The sequence below is a fragment of the Vicia villosa genome, linkage group LG2 (genome assembly GCF_029867415.1).
Source record: "Vicia villosa cultivar HV-30 ecotype Madison, WI linkage group LG2, Vvil1.0, whole genome shotgun sequence".
Lineage (NCBI taxonomy): Eukaryota > Viridiplantae > Streptophyta > Magnoliopsida > Fabales > Fabaceae > Vicia > Vicia villosa.
Window position 1 is genome coordinate 212,333,696 of NC_081181.1, and position 21,563 is coordinate 212,355,258.

The 21,563-nt window shown below is 34.6% G+C and overlaps 1 protein-coding gene across 2 annotated transcripts; it reads left to right on the top strand.

The window, feature by feature from the left end:
• Window positions 1-10,770: 10,770 nt before the first annotated feature.
• Window positions 10,771-20,013, top strand: LOC131653787 (uncharacterized). 2 transcript variants are annotated; one of them, XM_058924072.1, is made up of 5 exons: window positions 10,771-11,305; window positions 11,451-11,614; window positions 18,963-19,040; window positions 19,164-19,209; window positions 19,888-20,013. In XM_058924072.1, coding segments are annotated over exons 1-4 (351 nt in total). In that variant the 5' UTR covers window positions 10,771-11,197; the 3' UTR covers window positions 19,165-19,209; window positions 19,888-20,013. The 2 variants fall into 2 exon arrangements, with proteins under 2 accessions (XP_058780055.1, XP_058780056.1); XM_058924073.1 differs by lacking the exon at window positions 19,888-20,013 and adding an exon at window positions 19,328-19,881.
• The last annotated feature ends 1,550 nt before the right edge of the window (window positions 20,014-21,563 follow it).

Sequence of the window (21,563 nt, forward strand, 5' to 3'; positions counted from 1 at the left end):
TTCTTGTCAGTTATGAAGCCACGCCTTTAAAAGTTGAATTGTAAACTCTTTCAGGTATTTCTCTTTTTACCTTACTTATTTTTTGCTACCTAATTTCTTAGAATGGTTTTAATACGTGAATGCGACGACCTAGGTAACATTCTGATTCCTCGAAATGCCCAAGAGAGGAAAGAGCTTTGAGATTCGTGCATGAAAGAATGAAAAAATCACGTAGGGCGAGCTGAGTTTAATCTAGTTATTAAGAAAGTTTATGGCGATATTTTTTCACCTTTAAGCGAAACTGATTCAGAGTCATCATCATCATCAGGTTATGTAGAAATAGTGATGGAGATGACTGGATCATCTATTAGTCAAGAAGTTTTAATCCATGACCGAAGCACAATTGGTGTCAAATACATTTCTAAACTTCGATTTGAGAAAAGGATCTCTTCTACTGGTGATGAAGACAACATCATACTGGAATCCTGTATTCAAAGTGAACAGGTTTGTATGATTCAACCTCGAGGAGTCTCAGACGAGTATTTTTACTTTTATGTTGGTGTGTTTGAGGACTTTAAAATTTGGATCCCTTTCACGGATTTCGAGTCTGACCTATTAATAACCCTAAATATTGCCCCCTCTCAACTTCGGCCTAATAGCTGGGGTTTTATAAAAGCTTTTGAAATTGTATGTGAGGCTGTGAGCAACTGAACATAACTCCCACCCTAGGTTTATTTTTCTCCTTCTTGAGTTTAAAAGGGCCAACAAGGGAGGATGGGTCTCCCTTAACGGACTTTCACGAAAAAGCTTTTTTCAAGTCTATACAACCAACTATAAAGTTTTCAAAGATAAATTTCTCCGTGTAAGAGATGGGAACATATGTCCCCAAGTTATGTATGCGTTGGCTGCCACTATCGCTTCCCTATTTATTGAACCAATAGCCTACTACCTGTGTCCGGGTTCAAATATGATAAATTAGATGCTCTGGAGATATGAGATTTTCCATTTTAGACACCTTTCAGATGATAAAGGTCCAAGATTTAATGATTATGGCTGAAGATCTAGACCAAATCTCTAACTTTCTGGGTAATACTTACACGTGTTTACCACCTTTTATTTATTTATTTTTATTGACCTATTAAATCCTTTTCGTGTTCCCTTTTTAGACAAGACGAAGAGTCTCAAACTGAAGGAGGAAAGAAACTAATGGTTGAAGCAAAGGCGAGACGAGGGGAAGATTCTGCCACTAAGACTGACTTGTCCGACATTCAAACCCGACCCTCGAGAAAAGAAAACTAGATACTGGGAAAGCAGCCCCAGTCACCCCCGAGCTCCAAAGACCCTTCATCCCACCTTCTAGAGGCTCAAAACCGAGCTCTCCTAAGAAGACAAAAACATTGATGAGTGGTCCAGTGTGTCAGACCGATTTGGAAGTTACTACTTTGATGCAAGAACCAGAAGGCACCCAAAAAACCAATGGTCAATAGAATTTAAGTTCTAGTCCTATAGCTTCGATGGTCTGAAGTATCTATGCAATAACACAACAACATCAAGCTTCATCATCATAACAAGTCATCATAAAACAATATTATCACAACAGTGCAATAACTTATTAATAGAACATACATACTATCAACTTCACAAACATATCAAACATAGAAATAATACTTAAAAAATTCACATATTTATATCATGTTATAGCTATGTGTATTAGCTTTCTAACGCTTCAAACGGGTCGTCATTTGGATATGCGATTAAAAAGTTATGATCAAAACTATGTTGGAAAACTAGCGTTTCTAGGCAAATTATGGGTGCATGAGTCGACACATACATGTTACAGGTCGACAGATATACTCTCGTTTTAAAGTCTGTAGCTCTTTTTTGTATATGTCGACACATACAACCTCTATGTGTCAACACATGCGTTAAAATTTTACAAAAATCACTTTTCTACAGGGTACATGTCGACACATAGCTCGTTTAGGTTGACACATAATAATGTTTTAGCATGAAAACTCAATTTTTAATCATTTAAACACCAATTTAAATACCACCAACTTATCCCACAAATTTATATCACAATAATTCATTTTTCTACTGTTCTAACATCCTAATTCCTTCTATCATGTCATGGAATTATGGATTAACAACACATCATAACTATAACACCAAATGCATCATCATCAATCACCAATTCACCCATTCATGTCAAATTCAATCATGGTTCATGAATCACACAAATCAACAATTCAATTTACAGCAGTGACATCATTGAAGATTTCACAACACAACATATGCATCAATATTCATAACAATCACTATCAATCAATAGAATTAAAACCCTATATTTATCCTTCCCTCATATCAATCATAATTGAGAACCATTATCCACCCTTACCTTGTTATTCTTAGCAATTTTTCTTCCCAAGCTTCTATGGATGGATTATTATGCTTAAGCCTCTCTTACCCTAACACTTTTCTCCTCTTCTCAATTTCACGTACAAAACAGAATGATGTCTATTTTCCCTAATTTCCTTTTCATTAATAAGATAATTTCAATTAGGCTTTTTCTCATATGCTCTCACATACTCTTCAAATGACCACCTTGTCCTTATTTTCTCTACACATCTAATTCATATTATTTTCTTATTTATTAATTATTATTAACATAAACTATTATATAATCCATATAATATATGTCATATTTTAAGGTCTTACCCCTCCCACCAAAAGTCTAATAAACACAATAGTCACAAATAATTATTATATTAATAAATAAATATTATAAACAACATAATCCTAAATTGGGGTGTTACACCATCACCCTTATAAACTGATCGTTCTAGTTTTTTAAGTCATATGGAGGAGGGGTGACGAAGGCCCTCCACTACAAGGTGCCTAAGGTCACCAGTCTCCTCTAGATGTCGGCTTAGTACTATAAAAGAAGAAGACGCTTATGGTAGGCACAACCTCTAGACTGCCACATATAGTTTCAAACGCCTAGATGAAACCCTATATGTTGGACGATATCTAGGAAGGGGCAACGTTCATGATCGCAAGGACTTCAAACTCAAAGAGAGTGAAATGAATTAACACCCATAACTTATGAATAATAGGGAGATGCACGTAGGAAAACTCTTCTAAAGTGCTAAAAGGGGTAACCACGTTAGCATGTTTGTTTTCACAACTAGGCTCCAGAATTACATGTGTCTCATCTCCTGTTCCTAGAAAGTTTATGCCCTTGTGATAGAAGCCCACTTTTTCCTAAAAGGTGAAGGTAGTATTTGATCTTCAAATCCAAGGCATTTTGAAGAGCTAGATGCAATTAGTGATCTAGAATTTTCTAGGAAGCATACGGGAAAAAGGGAACACTATAACTATGTGTAATACGGTGAACTGACTTTAAAGAAAATGTCGCGGTAAGCAAGAGTCGCCACCGACTTTTATTTTATCCAATATATAGAAAGGCTAAAAGAACAGGAAAATACCTTTTAAAAAGATTTTGAGTTCGGGGGGGAGGTTATACTAAGGGAAGGTTTAAAGCACCCTTTGTATCCATGGTTATCCATGGGCTCTTAATTGCTTAGCTCACTTTTGAATTGTTTGAAATGTTTGAAGTGTCATGTGTGAATAAGAAAAAGATTTCGAAGAAGAACTTTAGCTTGTAAATAAGCGTAGTCTTTTTGAATTGATTTGAAAAAGGGTGTGAAAAGTAATTTTGAATTTAAATCAGAGCAAGCAATTAGTAGCAACTACCCTAATTTTAAGATTTTGTTCTTTCAGCTTTTTAGTTTGAAAGGGATATCCATACCATAAAGAGGGTAGGGAGTCCTTTCATTGGATGTTTAAGGGTCATCGAAGTAATATCGTTCGCCACAAGATTGTCCCTTGCCATAAAGAGGGAAGGTAGTCTAAGGGAAGGATATAATAGTCATTTAAGGCATCATTCGAGGATACCTTAGCAATTGGGACAATCATCTTTTACCGATGCAACTTTGAGGGACTAGATGATTTTCAATCTCTTTAGGCAACCTTGCTTTAGGTATCCTCGGAATCGAGGGACTTGACTATTATTTAGTATAATTAGAGGCAACAAGCAACAAATAAATAAGGCAACGAGAGGGATTACCCTAAAGGTGTGTGGGTGCAACAATCACGTGATTCAATTCAATTATTTATCTTGTAATTAGTTATCCTAATTAGATTCAAGGTTGCACTCCCTAGGATTACTAACCACAGCAGAAAAGTAAAACAGTTTAATATTCCTACGCTATTACAATAAACACCTGCGGGGAAGGGGAAATAAATGCAAAGAATAAGAAGGAGCAATAATTAATCAAAATCTTGAATGTCTTGATCTTCCTCGAACCCTTGATCAATTCTGAAAATTAAAAGGCAAACAAATAAGGGGTGAGTGTAGGAGATATTCATTGACTATTTGAAGCAAACCCTATTTTGGGCAAAAGGAAAAATAAGAATTAAAATGATATTTAAACAAAAAAAGAGTTAGAACTTAGCTTTTTGATCTGATGGCGTGTGGCTGAAGGATTTTGGTTACTCCGGAAAATTAGCCACGAAGAAGAAAATGTTAGTGCATTAAAGATCTCAACAGTTATAATGTAACATATCAAAAATTTAAAATTTGTAATAATTTAGGCAAACAAATAAACAGGCAAAAGGCAAACCCTGAACGGGCCAAAAGTTAATTATAGTTAATAGAAGAAACAGGTAAAAAACCTAGACTAGGATTAATGGACAACACCTACCAGTAACAGTGATTACTGATCATGATGAAATAAAATCAGATTTTAAAGCAACTGGTTTAAATATAAAAAGTGAATAATTCAATATATTTGAGAATTAAGAAAATCGAAAGTTCGATTAAATAAATTAAAGAGTCATGAAAATATTATTTACAAAATAAAAGATGGTTTAAGTAATTTAAATAAAAATATTAAGATAAAAAAAATAAGAAAGGGTTTATGTAATTAAAAATAAATAAATAAATTGAAAAACTTAGCTCTGGATTCTGTGTGGTCGTCTCATTTCTGGGCGCTTGGATTTAAGCTTGATGAAGATCTGATGGTGAGGATTGCAGGTGCATCGTTGTCTTGCAGATGGGCGCTGTATTTGATTTTGTGGGAAGTCCTCATAAAAATTAAATGGATGCACCTGGGGCTCAAACCCAGGACCCTTTGGTTGCACTTATTCTTCCTTTGCCATGCGTGTTATTTGGTTTTGTTGACATTAGAGTGAACAATAACATTAATATATGAAAGCAAATAATAATTGGGAAAATCAAAGAACTAGTCAACCTGGGCCCACTGTGCATGCGTAGCGTCCAATTGAGAGGAGAGAGAGGGTCTGAATTATTTGACCGGCCAATCACGCGCAATCAAGGAGTCATGGCCACTATTCATCTTCTTTTTCTACATCACCTGCGGATTTGCTTATGGAATCTGTTACGGATTTACCTGCGGAAAAAGCTTCGAATCTGCAAGAACTCAAAACTCAAAGAAACAACGTTAGCCGTACTAAGTGAGTGCCTAGATCCCCTAAATCAATGGCTGGGAATTCAATGATGTGGTTAGTTTGGCTTAAAAATGCACGGAATCAAGAAAACGAAGCCGAAGCTTTCCTTTGCCCTAACCATGGCTTCACGAGTTGCAGGCCTCAAAGCTCATCACCAATGATCCAAACCTTCCTTATATGACGTCAGGAACTTAAACAAGTGGTTAGTTTACATCGAAGCTAACTATAACGTGATATATGGAAATTCAAGAGAGATATGAATATCAAGAAATCAACATGAATATTATGGGCGTTATGAGAGCTTAAGAGTAATGCAACCTTACCTTCTTCTACCTTGGGAGCAATTTGAGACAATTATTTGGCCCTGAAAGTGTTTGAATCAAGAGCACCAAAATTCCAACTTTCTTTAATATTTTGTATCTTGAAACCCTAGCCCTTGCTCTAGTTTTTTCGTCCCCTTGTGGCTGATAATGTTAGGCTTATATAGAGGAAGGATTAGGGTTAATATATGTTGAAGGAATCAAATAAAAATCAAGTCTTTTGAATTTTGATGGTGAGAAATTTGATTGAAAATAGATTGGAAAATTGCTATTTTTGTATCAATCTCTTGCCAATTCCCTTTGCCACGAAATTTGCACTTATTATGGAGTACTTGGATGATTGGATTTGATTATAAAATCAAATCTTTGATTTAAAACTAATTATTTCATCTTTATGTGATTTACTAATATTAAAATGAATTTAAAATTCAAATAAATAAAATAAATACTATAAAAATAAAATAATTAGTTTAGGAACACCCATAAAGCCCATGGACACGTTTGGAAACCATATTTTAGGCCCAATAGTTCAAAACACAAAACTTCTTCATTTTGTATTGAGTGCATTTTCTCAAAATCGACCAACTTGTGCAGCTATAACTTCTTCAATTTTTATCATATGGAGATGATCTGGGACTTTTTGGAAAGCCCAAGATGTCCTATACAACCTCCTTTTGGTTTCATCTCAATTGAGTTTACCATGTTCAAGTTATGAGCTTTGAGAAAGAATGACTTTTTGCGATCCTTTAGAATGACCTGTAACGTTTTGGCTCATATCTCCCAAATGGTGCATTTCTGGCCTTGGCTTGTGAGAGACAGGGTTGTAGGGAATTCAATTTCATTCAAAATGAGCTTTAGATGGGAAATTTCTGATGTTCCATGTAGGAGTTATGGCTGGTCAAAGTTCAATTGACTTTCTCCTATGAAAACCCTAATTTAGAAACTTTTGAATTTGTTGATTTCTGATCTTTTCTTGATGAACCATGATCAATACTTGATCAAATGGTGAATGATACTTCAAAATAAGGTTGTTTACAAAAAATCAGGAATTTTGACTGTACTTTGACCACAGTTGACTTTTAGGTCAAAATAGTCGACTGTTGACTTTCTTAACAATTGAGTGGTCAATCCTTTGAATTAGAACCTGAATTTTGTCATGGAGATAGTTTTAAACATCATAAGCCATATGAAATGCATTAGAGCCTTTGATTCATTCATTTTCTTCAGAGAAATCAAAACCCTAATTCTTTGAACCATTGTTTAGGAGGGGTGTCTTTGAGTCTTGAACTTTGATATGAGTTTGATTAAGCGAAATAGGATGGGCAAATTTTGGGGTATGACACTATGAAATTGGAATCACTATCATAATTGTCAAACATCCCTATTTCAAAATGAATGTAGTTGGTTGTCTCTTCAGGCCACGTAGAATTTATCATACAATTTTCCCACATCTCTATATGCTCCCAAGTAATGAAGGGTTGACTATATTACTCCTCTCATCTAAATCCATAATAATCTCCATTTCCTGAAAATAAAAGTACAATGGGAAGAACTTAATAAAGGTGCTTAAGAAGATGAAGGATGGAAGGCAGAGACAAACTTGAAAAATCTTGAGAAGAAACTTGCACTTAAATATGAATAAATGGTAGGAGGCATGTGTGTGAAAGGGTTAAGACTCACACTCTTATTAGGGCTTGTAGGCTATCATTGCCTCGACATAGGTACGCATCAACGATTGGATAATGGAGACATCAACGACTCAATATTCATACATGCATTTAATTGAAGGTTCAATGAAACACAAGAAAGGGAGTTTGAATTGGGTTTCTTTAATAAAACTTTTTTCGAACACCCAAGCACAAACAATGCAAAAACAACAATGATAAAAGAACATAATTATTTTTATCCTGGTTCCCCTTTAACAATGTTAGTTCAGTCCACCCGTCAAGGTGATTTTGCCTTCTCAACAGGGACTTAATCCAATAATAAATAACTTTGATTACAACCACAAAGACCGCAACCAATGTCTTCTCAAGGATTCTGATTATACCATAGTGCCTCAAGGAAATAAAACTCAAAGAAAATATGTTAATGACTTCTCGAGTAATCTGGCTATCTCTTAGTCACTCAAGGAAGTTAACCACAAGGTTAAAAATACAGGATTTGCATTTACAAAAATGCTTCTACAATAAGTAGATTACAGAAAAAATGAAGATCAAAAGATTAAACTTAAATGATTTGAAATATAAATCTCTAAGTGTTTCTCTCTCTCTCTCTCTCTCTCTCTCTCTCTCTCTCTCTCGCTCTCTTTGTTATTGTTGTCTTTGAAGTTCTCTCATACTTTGCTCTTTTCTTCTTGTTGTGATATTCTTTTTGCTATGTATTTACAAAGTCTTAGCTTGCTTTTTCAACCTTTTATCATAAGTCTTTCTGATATTTTATTCATCCATCTTTCCTAACTTCCAAGTCCTCTTTATATAGGCAATAACAAATAGATCCGTTGGATGGTAAAGTTGGAATATCCATAAAAAATGTAATCTTTGATAATACTGTCCTTTTTAGATTTTATCAGAGTAGTGGAAGTAACATATGATATTGTACTGGTTGTACACTTGCCACATATTTTTCTTATTGACATTATCTTCTAGTCAAAGCCTTCGAGTATAAGTGGATGAAGCTTAAGTAGAGATCAGAGCTTGTCTTCAGATCTTGGTGAAAATGAGACTTCATAGTCTAAAAGTTCAGAGTCCAAGACTTATGTTTCTATCTTGGGCATACCTCAAAATCTTGAAATGTTAGAGTCTTGAAGTAACATAGTTTATCTCAGAAACCCTTTGAATAGATTCTTGAGCAATTTTGACTTGACAACCCGGATGCTTGACTTTCATTAAAAGAATGCCTTTTGTTATTTCTTGATACAAAGTGCATCTTTAATTCAGAGTTTGCTTGTTTAGAGTCTAAAACTTCACTGGTCCAGAATGCAAAACTTGTTAGTATAGAGTCTAAAGTCCAAAGTCTGCTTATCATAATTTGTGCATTTAACAAACTATTAGAGTACAAAATTGTTCTCCATACATTGTATGTTTTGTTATAGTCAAAACCCAAGGATTAATGGCAGAACCAAACTTGTCCCAACAAAATCAACGCCCCGAAATAGTTGTGTCTTCCCTAGAAAAGTCAGCATTCATAAGCATTAAATGTTACACGTGCCTCCCCAAGCAACACTTGAGGGACTCGTTCACAAGCAACGCTTGAGGAACTCGTCTGTAACCATAGCTTGGTGGACTTGCCTAAGGAATGCTTGAGGGACTTACCACAAGCGAGGTTTTTCATCACCATAGACTTCACAAAGATCTTGCTCGTTTAAGTTAATTACTTCATCCTTCCCAAGTTTCGTGCTTGAGCGATTGTGGACTTGGATAACTTTATTATGCCTATAAAGAAGGACTTCAAAAGTATAGGGTAGAAACAACCTAAATGGCCAAGAAAAAATTGAGTGAATGTCACCCTGGGTCTCCCAACTACAACCTTGAGTCTCCTGAGTGCGACCTTGGTCGCCCGACCCAAACCCTCATTCACTGCCCGAACCATTTCTTCATACATGTGACATATATGATAATCACAATAAAGTTAACTAGAAAACAACATAAAAGGAGGAAACGGTTCCCAATATAGTTGAGAAAGATTCCGTCTTTCTCCACTCCCACGAATTCATAGGAAAATTATGAAGAAAAAAAAATCGTTTTTCCCCATTATTCGGCCCAAAAAGTCTCATATATATATATATATATATATATATATATATATATATATATATATATATATATATATATATATATATATATATATATATATACACTTTTGCCATAAGATTTTGGAGATTCATTTACTAATTCTCAAAAGAAATTGAGCATATATCCTCTTACAACCAAATATGTATGAGGAGGCAACCAAATACGCGAGTAGGCTTTCGGTTTCTAGCTCACTTTTAGTATGCAATATGCATAGTCAAAATCATAGGTCATATACTTTAGATAGAGATTCATGTTGGTATAGTATAATATTACAAACTAGAGAAAAGAAAATGATTACACCTATAGGCAATAAAATATTCTAAGAAAGTTTTTCATATGGATCAATAGTCAACAAACTTTCCCAATATGATCGTTAACACAACTATGAGATCTTTGAGGTAGGGTGAGCCAGGGTGGTTTTCAGACTTTCATGTCATTAATTAACTTTCGGGGATGAGAATCAAAATACATTTAACAATTAATTTCTTAAACTGATTCTCTTAAGAAAAAGGAGTGAGCCTATATGGCATATCAATTATATTATGTTACTTTAGTTACACTGAGACATTTATGTATTATAATTTATAAACAAACCTTTTCATTGGTCCCTCTCTATGTCGTCACTTGTCCATATTGTTTGAAAAAGTATATAGAGATTTATAAAGAAAGTAGCGTCCTTTGCGGCTCCTCAAGTAATATGCAAAGGTTTTGAAGCTGCTTTGCTTATTTAGTATCACTAGTACAAAAAGATTAATATAATTTTAAAATTTACACCCAATATACTAAAAATGGGTGTAAAAGAGTAACATAGTGGTAATTTTGTAAATAAATTGTCATTTTAAGCATTATCAGGTGACAATATACACCCTATTTTTTAAAAATGGGTTTAAATTAAAAATATTACTATAATCAAATCTCAATTACATCCTTTAAACTAAAAAACGGGTGTAAATTTATATAAACTAAAAAATTTGTTTAATTTTATTACTCAATCTATATGATATATTAACAAAGAATTTAAATATTATTAACAAAATAATGAGTCTAAATTTCTTAAGTGAATAAAATAATTTAAACATTATTAACATAAATATTAACATATTAGACTGAATAAAATAATCTAATCTTATAGGATTGAACAAAACTCCCGGGAAACTGAATGTTTAATCTAATTTCATAGCAGTGAAATGCAATGAAGCTCTTCTAAACCCGATTTTCAACAAAACTTTCTAAACCCAGTTTTCATCAAATTTCACCGATGAAAACATAAATTTTATATTTCATCAGGTTTATTCTTCTCAAATCTTCCATTCTCCTTCTCAAACACTGAAACCCTAACCTTCTCTGAAACGAAGTCTTCCCAAATATTCCCTTAATCGAAATCCCAAATCTTCCTTTGAAACGAAAACCATGTTCAGCAGCTATGATGACGATGAAGAAGCCAATCAAGATCTGAGTCTCAGAATCGTGGAAAAGGACCTACGAAACTGAGAGGCAAAGCTTGCACCTAACGACGTCATTTTGAACGGTATCGATTATTCTCTGGTTTCGCCATCGCACCAATCTGAATTCATGGTGATGCAAAGCGACGGCGTTTTGGATATAGCTGCTTGGGAAGTGATGGAAGAGAAGAAATCGACGAAGTTGATGATGTTGATGATGGACTATGGGGATTCAAGTGTACGTCTTATTCTGTGTTTGGCTTCTTCTAATTTTTTTAAAAAAAATGTTTTTTCCTTATGTTTTTATTGATTTTATATCGAATTGAATTTTCTTACTGATTTGGGTGAGAAACTTTGGATTTTTTTATGCTTTTTTTTTGTAGGTTACTATAGTTGCAGATCAAGAGGTGGAAAAGATAATTAAAACTTCAGAGAATCATGAGTCTGTGGAACTGGAAGCAAGTCCAGCTCAGATATGTGACAATGTGCTTCTGCGAAAGCTGTTTGTGAAAAAAGGAGTAAAAAGTTTGCTGGCTGTACCAATTAGGTAACATGAACCTCCATTCCCTTTTACTAATGTAGAGTTGTTGAACTCTCTCTCTCTGACCTGCTCTAGAGTAAGTGACACTTCACGCTCGTACTCGGTTTAACTTCTTTATTCACAGCTTTGTCAGTGAATGTGGTGTCGTTTTTTTTTACCTCCCCGTTTCACTTGGGAGGACGGCACGCTAGACCCTTCACGCGAAATTTGGAAGGAGAATGCGCCCGTGGTGGGATGAATTTTATTTCAGTTCTTCCTACGATATCACACGAACTTTCTTATTTGTCCTACGAGTAGGAAAGGGGAAAAAAGATCTCAACTAAACCCTAGGAGTTTGCTAAGTGTGGGGATTTACACCTAGACTAGAAATTCTGGAGTCCGGGAGGTCGGTTATACATAGGGAAGTGTTTAAACACCCTACATATCTGTAGTACTCTACAGGAACCTTCTCTGTGTCATTGTGTTTGTGTTTATTGCTAATGATTGGGAAAGTTTCTCCTTTGTGTTAGGAGAAGGAATTGAATTGATTTGAAGAAAGACAGACAGATAGACAGACTGACTATTTTTGGTATTTTATTAGCTCGCTGAGATTCCTTGTGAACCTCATGCCTACATATCCCTAGTGGAAGTCAGAGCTTAATGTAGTTCGGGGAACTAACTAGGGAAATTAATTGTTTTTGGTGCCTTGCTTGAAGCTCAAGGTTGAAGCTTGGAATTAAATCTTTGTTTACAGTAAAGAGACATGAAATCATCTCTACAAAGAGGTATTTGTACTATTCTACCACAAACATTTTGAAAGAGTGACAGAATAACTGGATTCATTTCATTCAAAAGGGGGACCTTACTTGGGTGTACAAGTATGCCAGTCAGATGCCTCTTAAATGAAAGAAAAATGCTCGTCCAAATTAGGGAAAGTGTACAAGTCTGGGGATGTGCCAGAGCATGTCTTTCAGAGTCCTAAATGGGAGACTTTGATTGAAATTGAAATTGAAATGTTTGTTTGTTTGAATGTGGTAGAGTAGTAAAAATATCTCTCTATAGAGATAAGCTATGTCTATCTACTGTATGAAAGATTTGACTTTAGCTGGCTTGTATGAGGCCCAAGCTTGAGGCTTTTTGATTGATTTATTAATGTTATTGACTCTGGGAGATGGCTCCATTGGGGGTTAATTACAGGGTATTTTTGTGTTCTGTACAAAGCCCAGAATTGAGGCTGACTCTGTTTAGGGAGACTCTATTTGTGTGCCTTGTACAAAGCCCAAGGTTGTGGCTGACTGTTGAGGATAATTGAATGAATGACTTTATTTTATGTGCCTTGTACGAAGCCCAAGGTTGTGGCTGACTCTAGCTAGGGAAAACATTATTTTCTGCCTTGTACAAAGCCCAAGGTTGTGGCGGACTTTTAAATGAATTAAGTATGGATGACTATATGGGGAAAAGATCCTAAGTGTTAGGAATCTTTGACACATGAAAGTATGGTTTATCTGCCTTGTACAAAGCCCAAGGTTGTGGCTACTGAGTGATGAAGAACTCACTGGGGAGACTCTTGACAGGGGAGTTTTATTGTTTGGGTGCCTTGTATGAAGCCCAAGGTTGAGGCTAACTGTTTTTTTGTTGGTTTTAACTATACTGGAGATTAAAAAGACTGTTTTTCTTTGGAAGCTAACCCTTTCCAGGGATTTTGACTCAGCTAGTGAATTTGTCTGTTAAAAGACTGACTTTTATCATGTTTTTTTGGAGGCTGACCCTTTCCAGGGATTTTGACTTTTTTTGGGGAAATTATCTCCTAAGAGAATGAAATTATTGTTTTGACATTTTAAACAGATGTTGGAGGCTAACCCTTTCCAGGGGTTTTTATTGAAATGAAGGAATGGATTGATTTTAAATGACTTTGGAGGCTAACCCTTTCCAGGGATTTTGAGATTGAAAAATGGATGGCAGAAAGATTATCTAGTGGAGACTCTTTGTTTAAAGCCCAAGATGAAGGCTGACTCAATGCTGAGGATGACCAAAACATAGATCCTAGACTCTACTAAGGAGGATTGATGAAGATAAGGGTGACAGAGACTGTCCATGTCTCTCATTCCAAAAATGTACTCAATGTGAAATTGAGACAAACTTAGCTTGTTTAAAGTCTGGTTTAAATTGGAAGAAACTCACCAGGGTAGGCTAAAAGGTGACTAAAGACCTGTTCCTATGTTTATAAGAAACCTGATGGGTCCTTGTATACAAGCTCAAGAGGAAGCTGGAAATGCTTTTAAGAAGCCTGTGGGTCCTTGTACAAAGCCCAAGAGGAGGCTAATCGAGGGTCCTTGTTATAGCACAAGAGAAAGCTTATGTGGTTTTGAACTTATTTTGGCTCTAAGCAAATGGGTAAGAGGTTTCACCGGGAATAATTCCTCTTTGGGTGGATGTGTCCTATTATTTGGATTCTAAGGTTTTTGCCAAGATGTTTCACCGGGAATAATTCATCTTGGGGGTTTGAACTACAGATCTCTAATTAGGAAAGAGCCTTCACCGGGAAGACATTCTCAATCCTAGGTCATATTCCTATAATATATATATAGCTTAACTGTCCTAAGGTTTATACTCAAACGCAGTTCTAAACTAATATATGCACAGTTTATATTTGACAGTAATTTAAATAAAGACTGTAAATTGAAAGCTTGTAAAGCCTAACCTGGATGGAGTGGAGGCCATTGAAGAAGTATGTACAAAGCCTCAACAGTATTTTTGTTGTTTTGTTGATAACAGTTGAATATATATGATAAACAGTTAATGATTTTTGAAAACAGAAGAAGTGAAGATGGACAAAGGTCACATAGGTATCTGAAGAGTTTCACCGGGAATAATGCCCTTCAAATACCAGAAGAATGTTTTGAAAAACAGAAAGAAGATTTTGAAAATACAGTTTTGAAAACAAGCTAAGAAGAGAAGGTGTTTGGGACTTACACTCTATTAGAGGCCCAGTACTTTACAGTACTGGTTATGAGAGCAATTTGAAAATGATTTTGAATGATACAAGGTTTTGTTGTTTGAAAACCTCGATTGTCTGTTTACTTTGAAGTTTGAACATAATTTGAATTTTGACAAAAGTCAACTTAATTGAAGTACAGACAAAATCTATACCTAATTAAGACCTAAATGATTAGGGTTTTTATCATATGATTACTCACACAATTAATTAGATTAAAACAAAGTGAAAATGTATATTAAGTATTTAAGAAAATAACTTAAAACATATGATTTTAAACCTAATTAAAATATAGGAAATAAATAATATTTTTATGATTTTTTTGATTAAACACAAAATATATGTATTAAGTGACATGTGTGTGAAAAATGAAGTAAAAATGACTTAATTTGATAGATTAAATAATTAAGTGAAGTTTGTATAAAAAAAAGAAAGAAAATAAGAGGTAAAAAATTGGTTTGGCCCTAGTATGGTTCGAACCCACGCCCCTTTGGTCACACCACAAAACAATAACCAACTGAGCTGCGCGCGCAGCTTGTTATTCAGATGCAACGAATTGTTTATATTTTAAAAAGACCCATGAGATTCAAATTTCGCGCGCCACCATCTTCGTCTTCAACCTTGAGCTCAGAAATTTTGAATTTCTAACTCCCTTGTTTCTCAACCAAATGGTGTGATGTAAACATCAATTTTGCTTGATTTTGGACGAGGAACATGGCCATGGATTCAGAATTTATTTATCTTAAGTGTAACTAACTAATTTTAGCATGAACACGAAGAACATATAAACCCTAATTTTAAAATTAAATGATGCACAAGATGAATAAATGAATGATGATAGAGGGTTTTTAGTCCTCTGATGATGCTGAACAAGATAGAATCGAGCTATTTCATAAAGAGTGCTTGAATTAAAGAGGTGAGGTTCAGAAACTTACCTCTGAAACTGAAGGTCGTGAGGATGATTGAGAGCACCTGGGCTTGAATGAATGATCTTAATAGCTTCCCTGAGACTCAATGATGCTAACTGGATGTTTATTATAGCCTGAATCCTTCTGAATTGCTCTATGGACCTCCCTCGATTTCAGCTTCAAGTGGACATGGAGGTTGTTGAATTTGGAGTTACAGATGAGCTGCAGCCATCTGGTTAGCTTCACTATGACCAGAGGAACGTGCCTGGATGCTTGGCTTTGTTGGAAACTCTTTGAATTGCTCGATGGTCCTCCAACTGCAAGTGCTCCAAAATGAACTCGATAATGGTGTTCCTCTACTTACAGAAGTGATCCAGGTGCTTGGATCACCTCAAATGAACCCCCTGAGGATGATAGAAGGCTTACTTTTCAAAGATGAGCCTTGGTTTGAAGAAATCGATTCTTCTTGCCAAAGAACTTTGAAAAACAATAAGCAAAAGGAGAGAATGAGAAAGCAAGTATTATGGTTGCTTTGGTGTGTTTTTGAATGAGGAATGCCTCTATATTTATAGGCAAATGGTTCAGTACTGAAGTAGAGGAGTGAGCTTCCTTAGTGAAGTTGATTTGCTTCCTTAGCCATGAAGAAAGTTTGGAAAATATCCAAGTGTAATGATGCATTTTCGGGCTAGCTTCCCCAACCATTGATCTTGCAGGATCTTGGGGGACATTTCTGATTCAGAGGAGGGTTCCAATTGGCTAGTGAGAAGATTCCTTGATGATTCATCATTTGCCATAAATTCAAGAATGTAATCATTACTTAATCACATGGCTTGGTTTTGGAATATTCTCTTCAATCTTTATGCAATGATGGAAATTGATGCATGGTATGTTTTCAGATGCATTAGAGGTCGTGTAGCACCACTTAGTGAAGCAAGATGCACAAAATTGCAAAGTTCCAAATTGTACATGACCTATAATTTTAGTTTATGAGGCCAACTTTGGACAAGCATAACTCTTAGCTCAAATTGAATTTGGAGAAGGTTGAACACAATTTGGAAAGCCCTAAACATCTACTTTAAATCATTAGTTTATGTCTTCTTCAGAATCCTTTGGGAAATTTGTGAAAAATGAGGCCAAAGTTGGAAGAAAACTAGGTTAAAACACTTAGAAAAATTTCTAAGTGTTTATGACCTAAACTTCAAAATTTCCAAAACTTCATAAATGGTTGATCTTTTGAAAAAAGTTCCTTTGTAAGATGTTGTTTTATTTTGCAAGATCTACAACTTTCATGTTGGAAGTTTTTTGAGTTGTGTAGGTGAAATTTTGAGTTCTCACCATGCCTTCAAAAACCCTAATTCCCGACTTTTCGCTCCTTGATGAATTTCTTTGAGTTTCTTTGGCCAAATGACTTTGACATCCATATATTGATGATATTGATCTTTGAAAGTCATTTTTTGACCAAAAACCTTAAAAGTCAATGATGATCCTTCACAGTTGACTTTTTCCTGACAAAGTGAATTTTTGGGTTTTTGTGTAGAAACAAGATCTTTTCCTCAAATGAATGATGTAAATGGATTATATTGAGGTAGTAGAGATCCTTGAATCATGTCTTGAGTTTTGGATTCATTCCCTGATCAAAAGTCAACCCTCTTGGTGAATTAGGTCAAAACCCTAATTTGTCGACCATGTGAAAATAATGACTGTAGACTTGGAATTGAAGTGTGATGTCCAGTAGATCTTGTAATATGAGTTATTTGAAGAAGATTGATGTCTTTGAATGACCCTCTGGGGCTTTTTAGGATTTCCCAAATGTGATCCCTGATTTTAGTCCTTGATAGGCTCAAAACCCTAGTCTGGTGACCTGAGTAAGCCTGTACTCAGATGACTGGATGTCTAATCAATCATAGATGAGAAAAATGAAGTCTTTGAGCCTCATGATTGTATTAGGGACTAATCCTTGTATTGATTGATCCTTTGCCTGAGCTTTCTTGTCTTTGTGCATCCTCGATTAGGTATCAGATGGAGAAATGACTGCTCTGGGTACTTGTCTTATCCTGATGAAAAATCCTGAAGATATGTCATCTCAGGGGGGTCAAAAATTAGGGTATGACAGTGAACATATTGAAACACTAGAAGAAATTGATGTTGAGTACAAAGAACTGGCACTAGAATCTGGATAGAAAAATGGAGTCGTGTTCCTGCTCTCGGATGTGAACCCACTTTCATTTTAGACTTGACATATGCTGTAATTGAGAGTCTCCCATATGTTGTTGCGATGGCTATTTCAAACCTTGAAGCTCGACATGTACTCTTATGAATTCTCAAATTATATCTATATTTTATACTATTGTGCTTTCATTGTAGGAAGGCCATATTGTTTTCTCTGAAATCTCAGATTCTGTTTGTCACAGTTTCTTCAAAAAAACTTGGCAGTGATTGAGAGAATTAAGTCTTAGTACACGATATTCCTTTTTTTTACTACACTTACGTTAATTAAGCACAAGTACGTATCAAAAGTACAAAGAAAAAGAGAGATATATGCCCTGTTTGGATTAGCTTCTAGTTTAAGCCTTAAGGGAGAATCTCAATTATATTAATTGTATGGTTCTGTACTACTGAAATAGTTCTTGTGTGCTTATAGATGTTTATGGAGAAGTAAATGATGTTAGTTTTGAAATAAATGGAAATGCAGAAGACATTTCAATCTATATTAAAAGCTATGCAGAAACCTCATGTTTATTACTTATTACAAGATTCTTTTGATTTTTTTTCAAGTGCTGGAGAAAATTAACCAATCTAGTTCATAATCTGTTACAACATTATTAGAGGCAAACCAATTTTTTGGACTCAATTCGTGGATGTAAAACATATAAGCTACAAACTTTGGGTTGTAATCACAATTTATTTTATTTGAACATTATTAGATCCATACTTCTCGCCTCGGTCACGCCACCTCGCCGTTTACTTCTTCGGAATTTTATTTGAACTCATTAAGTATTGATGTTATAGCTGGAAGAACTTAACCGCACATACAGCTCGTGAGCCAAAAGTTAGATTTTCTTCATTTGTAAAACTTATATGATTGCCAATGGTTAATTTCATTTTATTTGGTTGTCTTTTCCCCCTACAATGTTCCCCTCTTGCTTACTTTCCATTTATAAGAATATGGTAATTATAACTTTAAACCCGTTGTACCATTAACAAAAGAGTGCTTAGCAAGATATTTCTTTCCACTTATAAGAAATAGTTGTACTTGTACTTGATGAAGAATGGTTGTCCAGTCAGATATTCTATTCAGATTTAAATTTTATATATGCATGGAAACTTAACTGTTTTGTTTATCATGTCCTATAGCAATTAGTTTATGTCGTGTCCAACATGTTATGCATATTGATTATTATGATGTTTCATTCCTCAATTTTGAATACTTCATGTTTTTATTTTCTAAAGATTTTGTATTTCAATTTTTCAGGTGTGTAAGAGCTGATCAAACCTCGTTAACAGTTCAATTATATTACCTTCATAATGGGAGTGCAAGGCTTGGTTTCTAGTAAGTATAGTTTTTGTAAAAGACCCTAACACAAATAATCTTCTATGCCCCCATTCTTACCTCATAAAAAGTGGATATGGTTTTAGGTTTAAGCAGACATTTCATCATAACATCATTTTGCAGGATACAAGGAAGAGAATACATGCTTCCAGTGGGTATTCTTTTGAAGGTTATTATTACTAACTCTACTAAACAACTCTAAACAACCTCTTTATTTTTCACTTTTTTGGTTTTGAACTTTGGTTGTACAAAGATTTACTCACGGTGCTATTGACCATTTGTAACAGGCCCTCATTGACACCATTGACCGAGAAATTTAGATAAATTTGACAAGTTGTTATAATGAAAAGTATGAAAAGGGAAAAGGTGTTGTTGATAAATATGCTTTCACTTGATTAGAGTGTATAAAGAGTGACATCCATCACTTTATATGTCAGTTTCATAGGGATAAGTTAAGCTAGTCTCATAAGGATGAGTTAACGCAGCAGCCCCTAGTTGTAATTGCCACACCAAACACCACTGCGCTGTGGTTTTGAATAGCGGCTGGATTTTTTTTGGAGTTTATGGTGGATTTTTTACTTTTCACCGGTCTTCCATTTGCCCTCGAGAGCACTGCATTACTCAATACTATGGGTCATGCTACCATCTCATTTTTACCTCATTCTCTTAGTGTTAGTTATGAGTACAAAATGGAATACTTTGTTCTCCCTTTCTTTGTACAAGGTTTTTGTTCTGCTTAAAGAGCTGTTTGTGTAAACTTTTACATTTTCTTTTCTAACAAACAATACACAGGATTTAAAACTCGAGTCTTGTATATTTTGCTAATTTCTTGCATCTATTGATGTAGATCTCAGGCAAAACTAGAAGAGTGGTTGGAGAAGGGAAAAACGATGCTTCTGAACGAGATTGATAAAAAAGGAGAGAAATTCAATTCTTCCGCCGAGTTCACGGGACTGTTACAGTCATGTACGACGGCGGTGAGTGCAAAAACAAGTTATGTTTTACCTTTCCTTTAATTAAACTTTTTCATTCAGTCAAATACAAAGAGCTATAAACAGTAATACAAAGTACCGGTAATACCAAGGTCTTATTTAGTATTATAATTTATAGGAGAAAACCCTTTCAGTTAAATTAATGCTGTGGTATTGTCTTACGAAACTACTAGTATGATGCTTGTATAAGATTTATCATATTGACAAGATTTAATATTATACTTATAATTAGTTTGAGATAAATTTTCAATTTTTTTCCTTGTTTTACCTGTCCCTTAATTAAACCTTTGGTTCATTCATTTAGTCAAAACATAAAGAACTGTAAGCGATAATATTTCCTGTGTACTAATATGTGATACTGATGGTGCTACTTTGCATCTTACGTTTATCTTTCTTGTTTTGCCATGCCTGCTATTGGGTTATTTGGGTCAAGCTGCATACCTTATGGAAAACCATGCTGATATTGGTCAGGCCTTTTGGTCATCTGTTCCGAGTAAGCTCTCTTTATAGTTTTACAAAAAAAGTCAAAACCGAATTTGAAATATTGACAATCCAATCTTGATACAATAGTCACTAATGCAACGAATGAGTGAGAGTTCTGACTAAAGACCGTCCAAATTCAAGAGTTATGACTCTTATTTATGAGCCATGAACTAAGAATTGAGCTGCAAAACCTGCCTTGAGAAAGAGAGCACAATATTGATTTTTGGCAATTGTATAATAGTTCTGATGTGTTTTCTTTCCATTCTCTTATTGTTAGGAATTGTAAGAGTAATTACATGGTCAATATTCAAATGTAGTTTTAAGTTACATCATTGAAAAAGCTAACACCTTTTATCTGAAATAGAAAAACATAACAAAATACATTTGTTTCTATTATGCAGAGAACAATGAAGCTCATCTTGCTTTGGGGACTACCCTGTTTCATAGCGGAATGTGCATACAAGATATGATCAGCTTTGAAGGTACAATAATGCTAATAATGTTTTCATTTTATTTTTATTTTTATTTTTATAATAATTGAAAATGATGGTGTACATTAACTTTGGTTGTTGGTTGTAGATGTATTGAAGGAGTTTACTTCTAAGAAATGCGATAAACTTGGGAAATTGCTTAAGGAAAGTGGTAATCATGGGGTTCAGATGAAAAACAAAGATTCTAGAGCACCGAAGCTAACCGTCAAGCATGGCGTAAAATTATATATGAAGAAAGTGTTATGACTTAGTTAAAATATAATTTTTATGTGTATGATTTTATAATACTTGAAATATTATGACTGTCCATGATTTTGTATACTTTTTTGGTTAATATTAAAAATATTTTGACTTAGTTAAAATATGATTTTTATGCGTATGATTTTATAGTATTTACAATATTATGACTGAAAATAAAATATAACTAAATGGTGTTTATGAAATAGGGTGTAAATAGATATAATTGTTCATTTATAAATGGCGTATTTACACCCGATTTTTACTAAAATAGGGGATAATTAAGAACATATTTACACCTGTTTTTTTATTAAAATAGG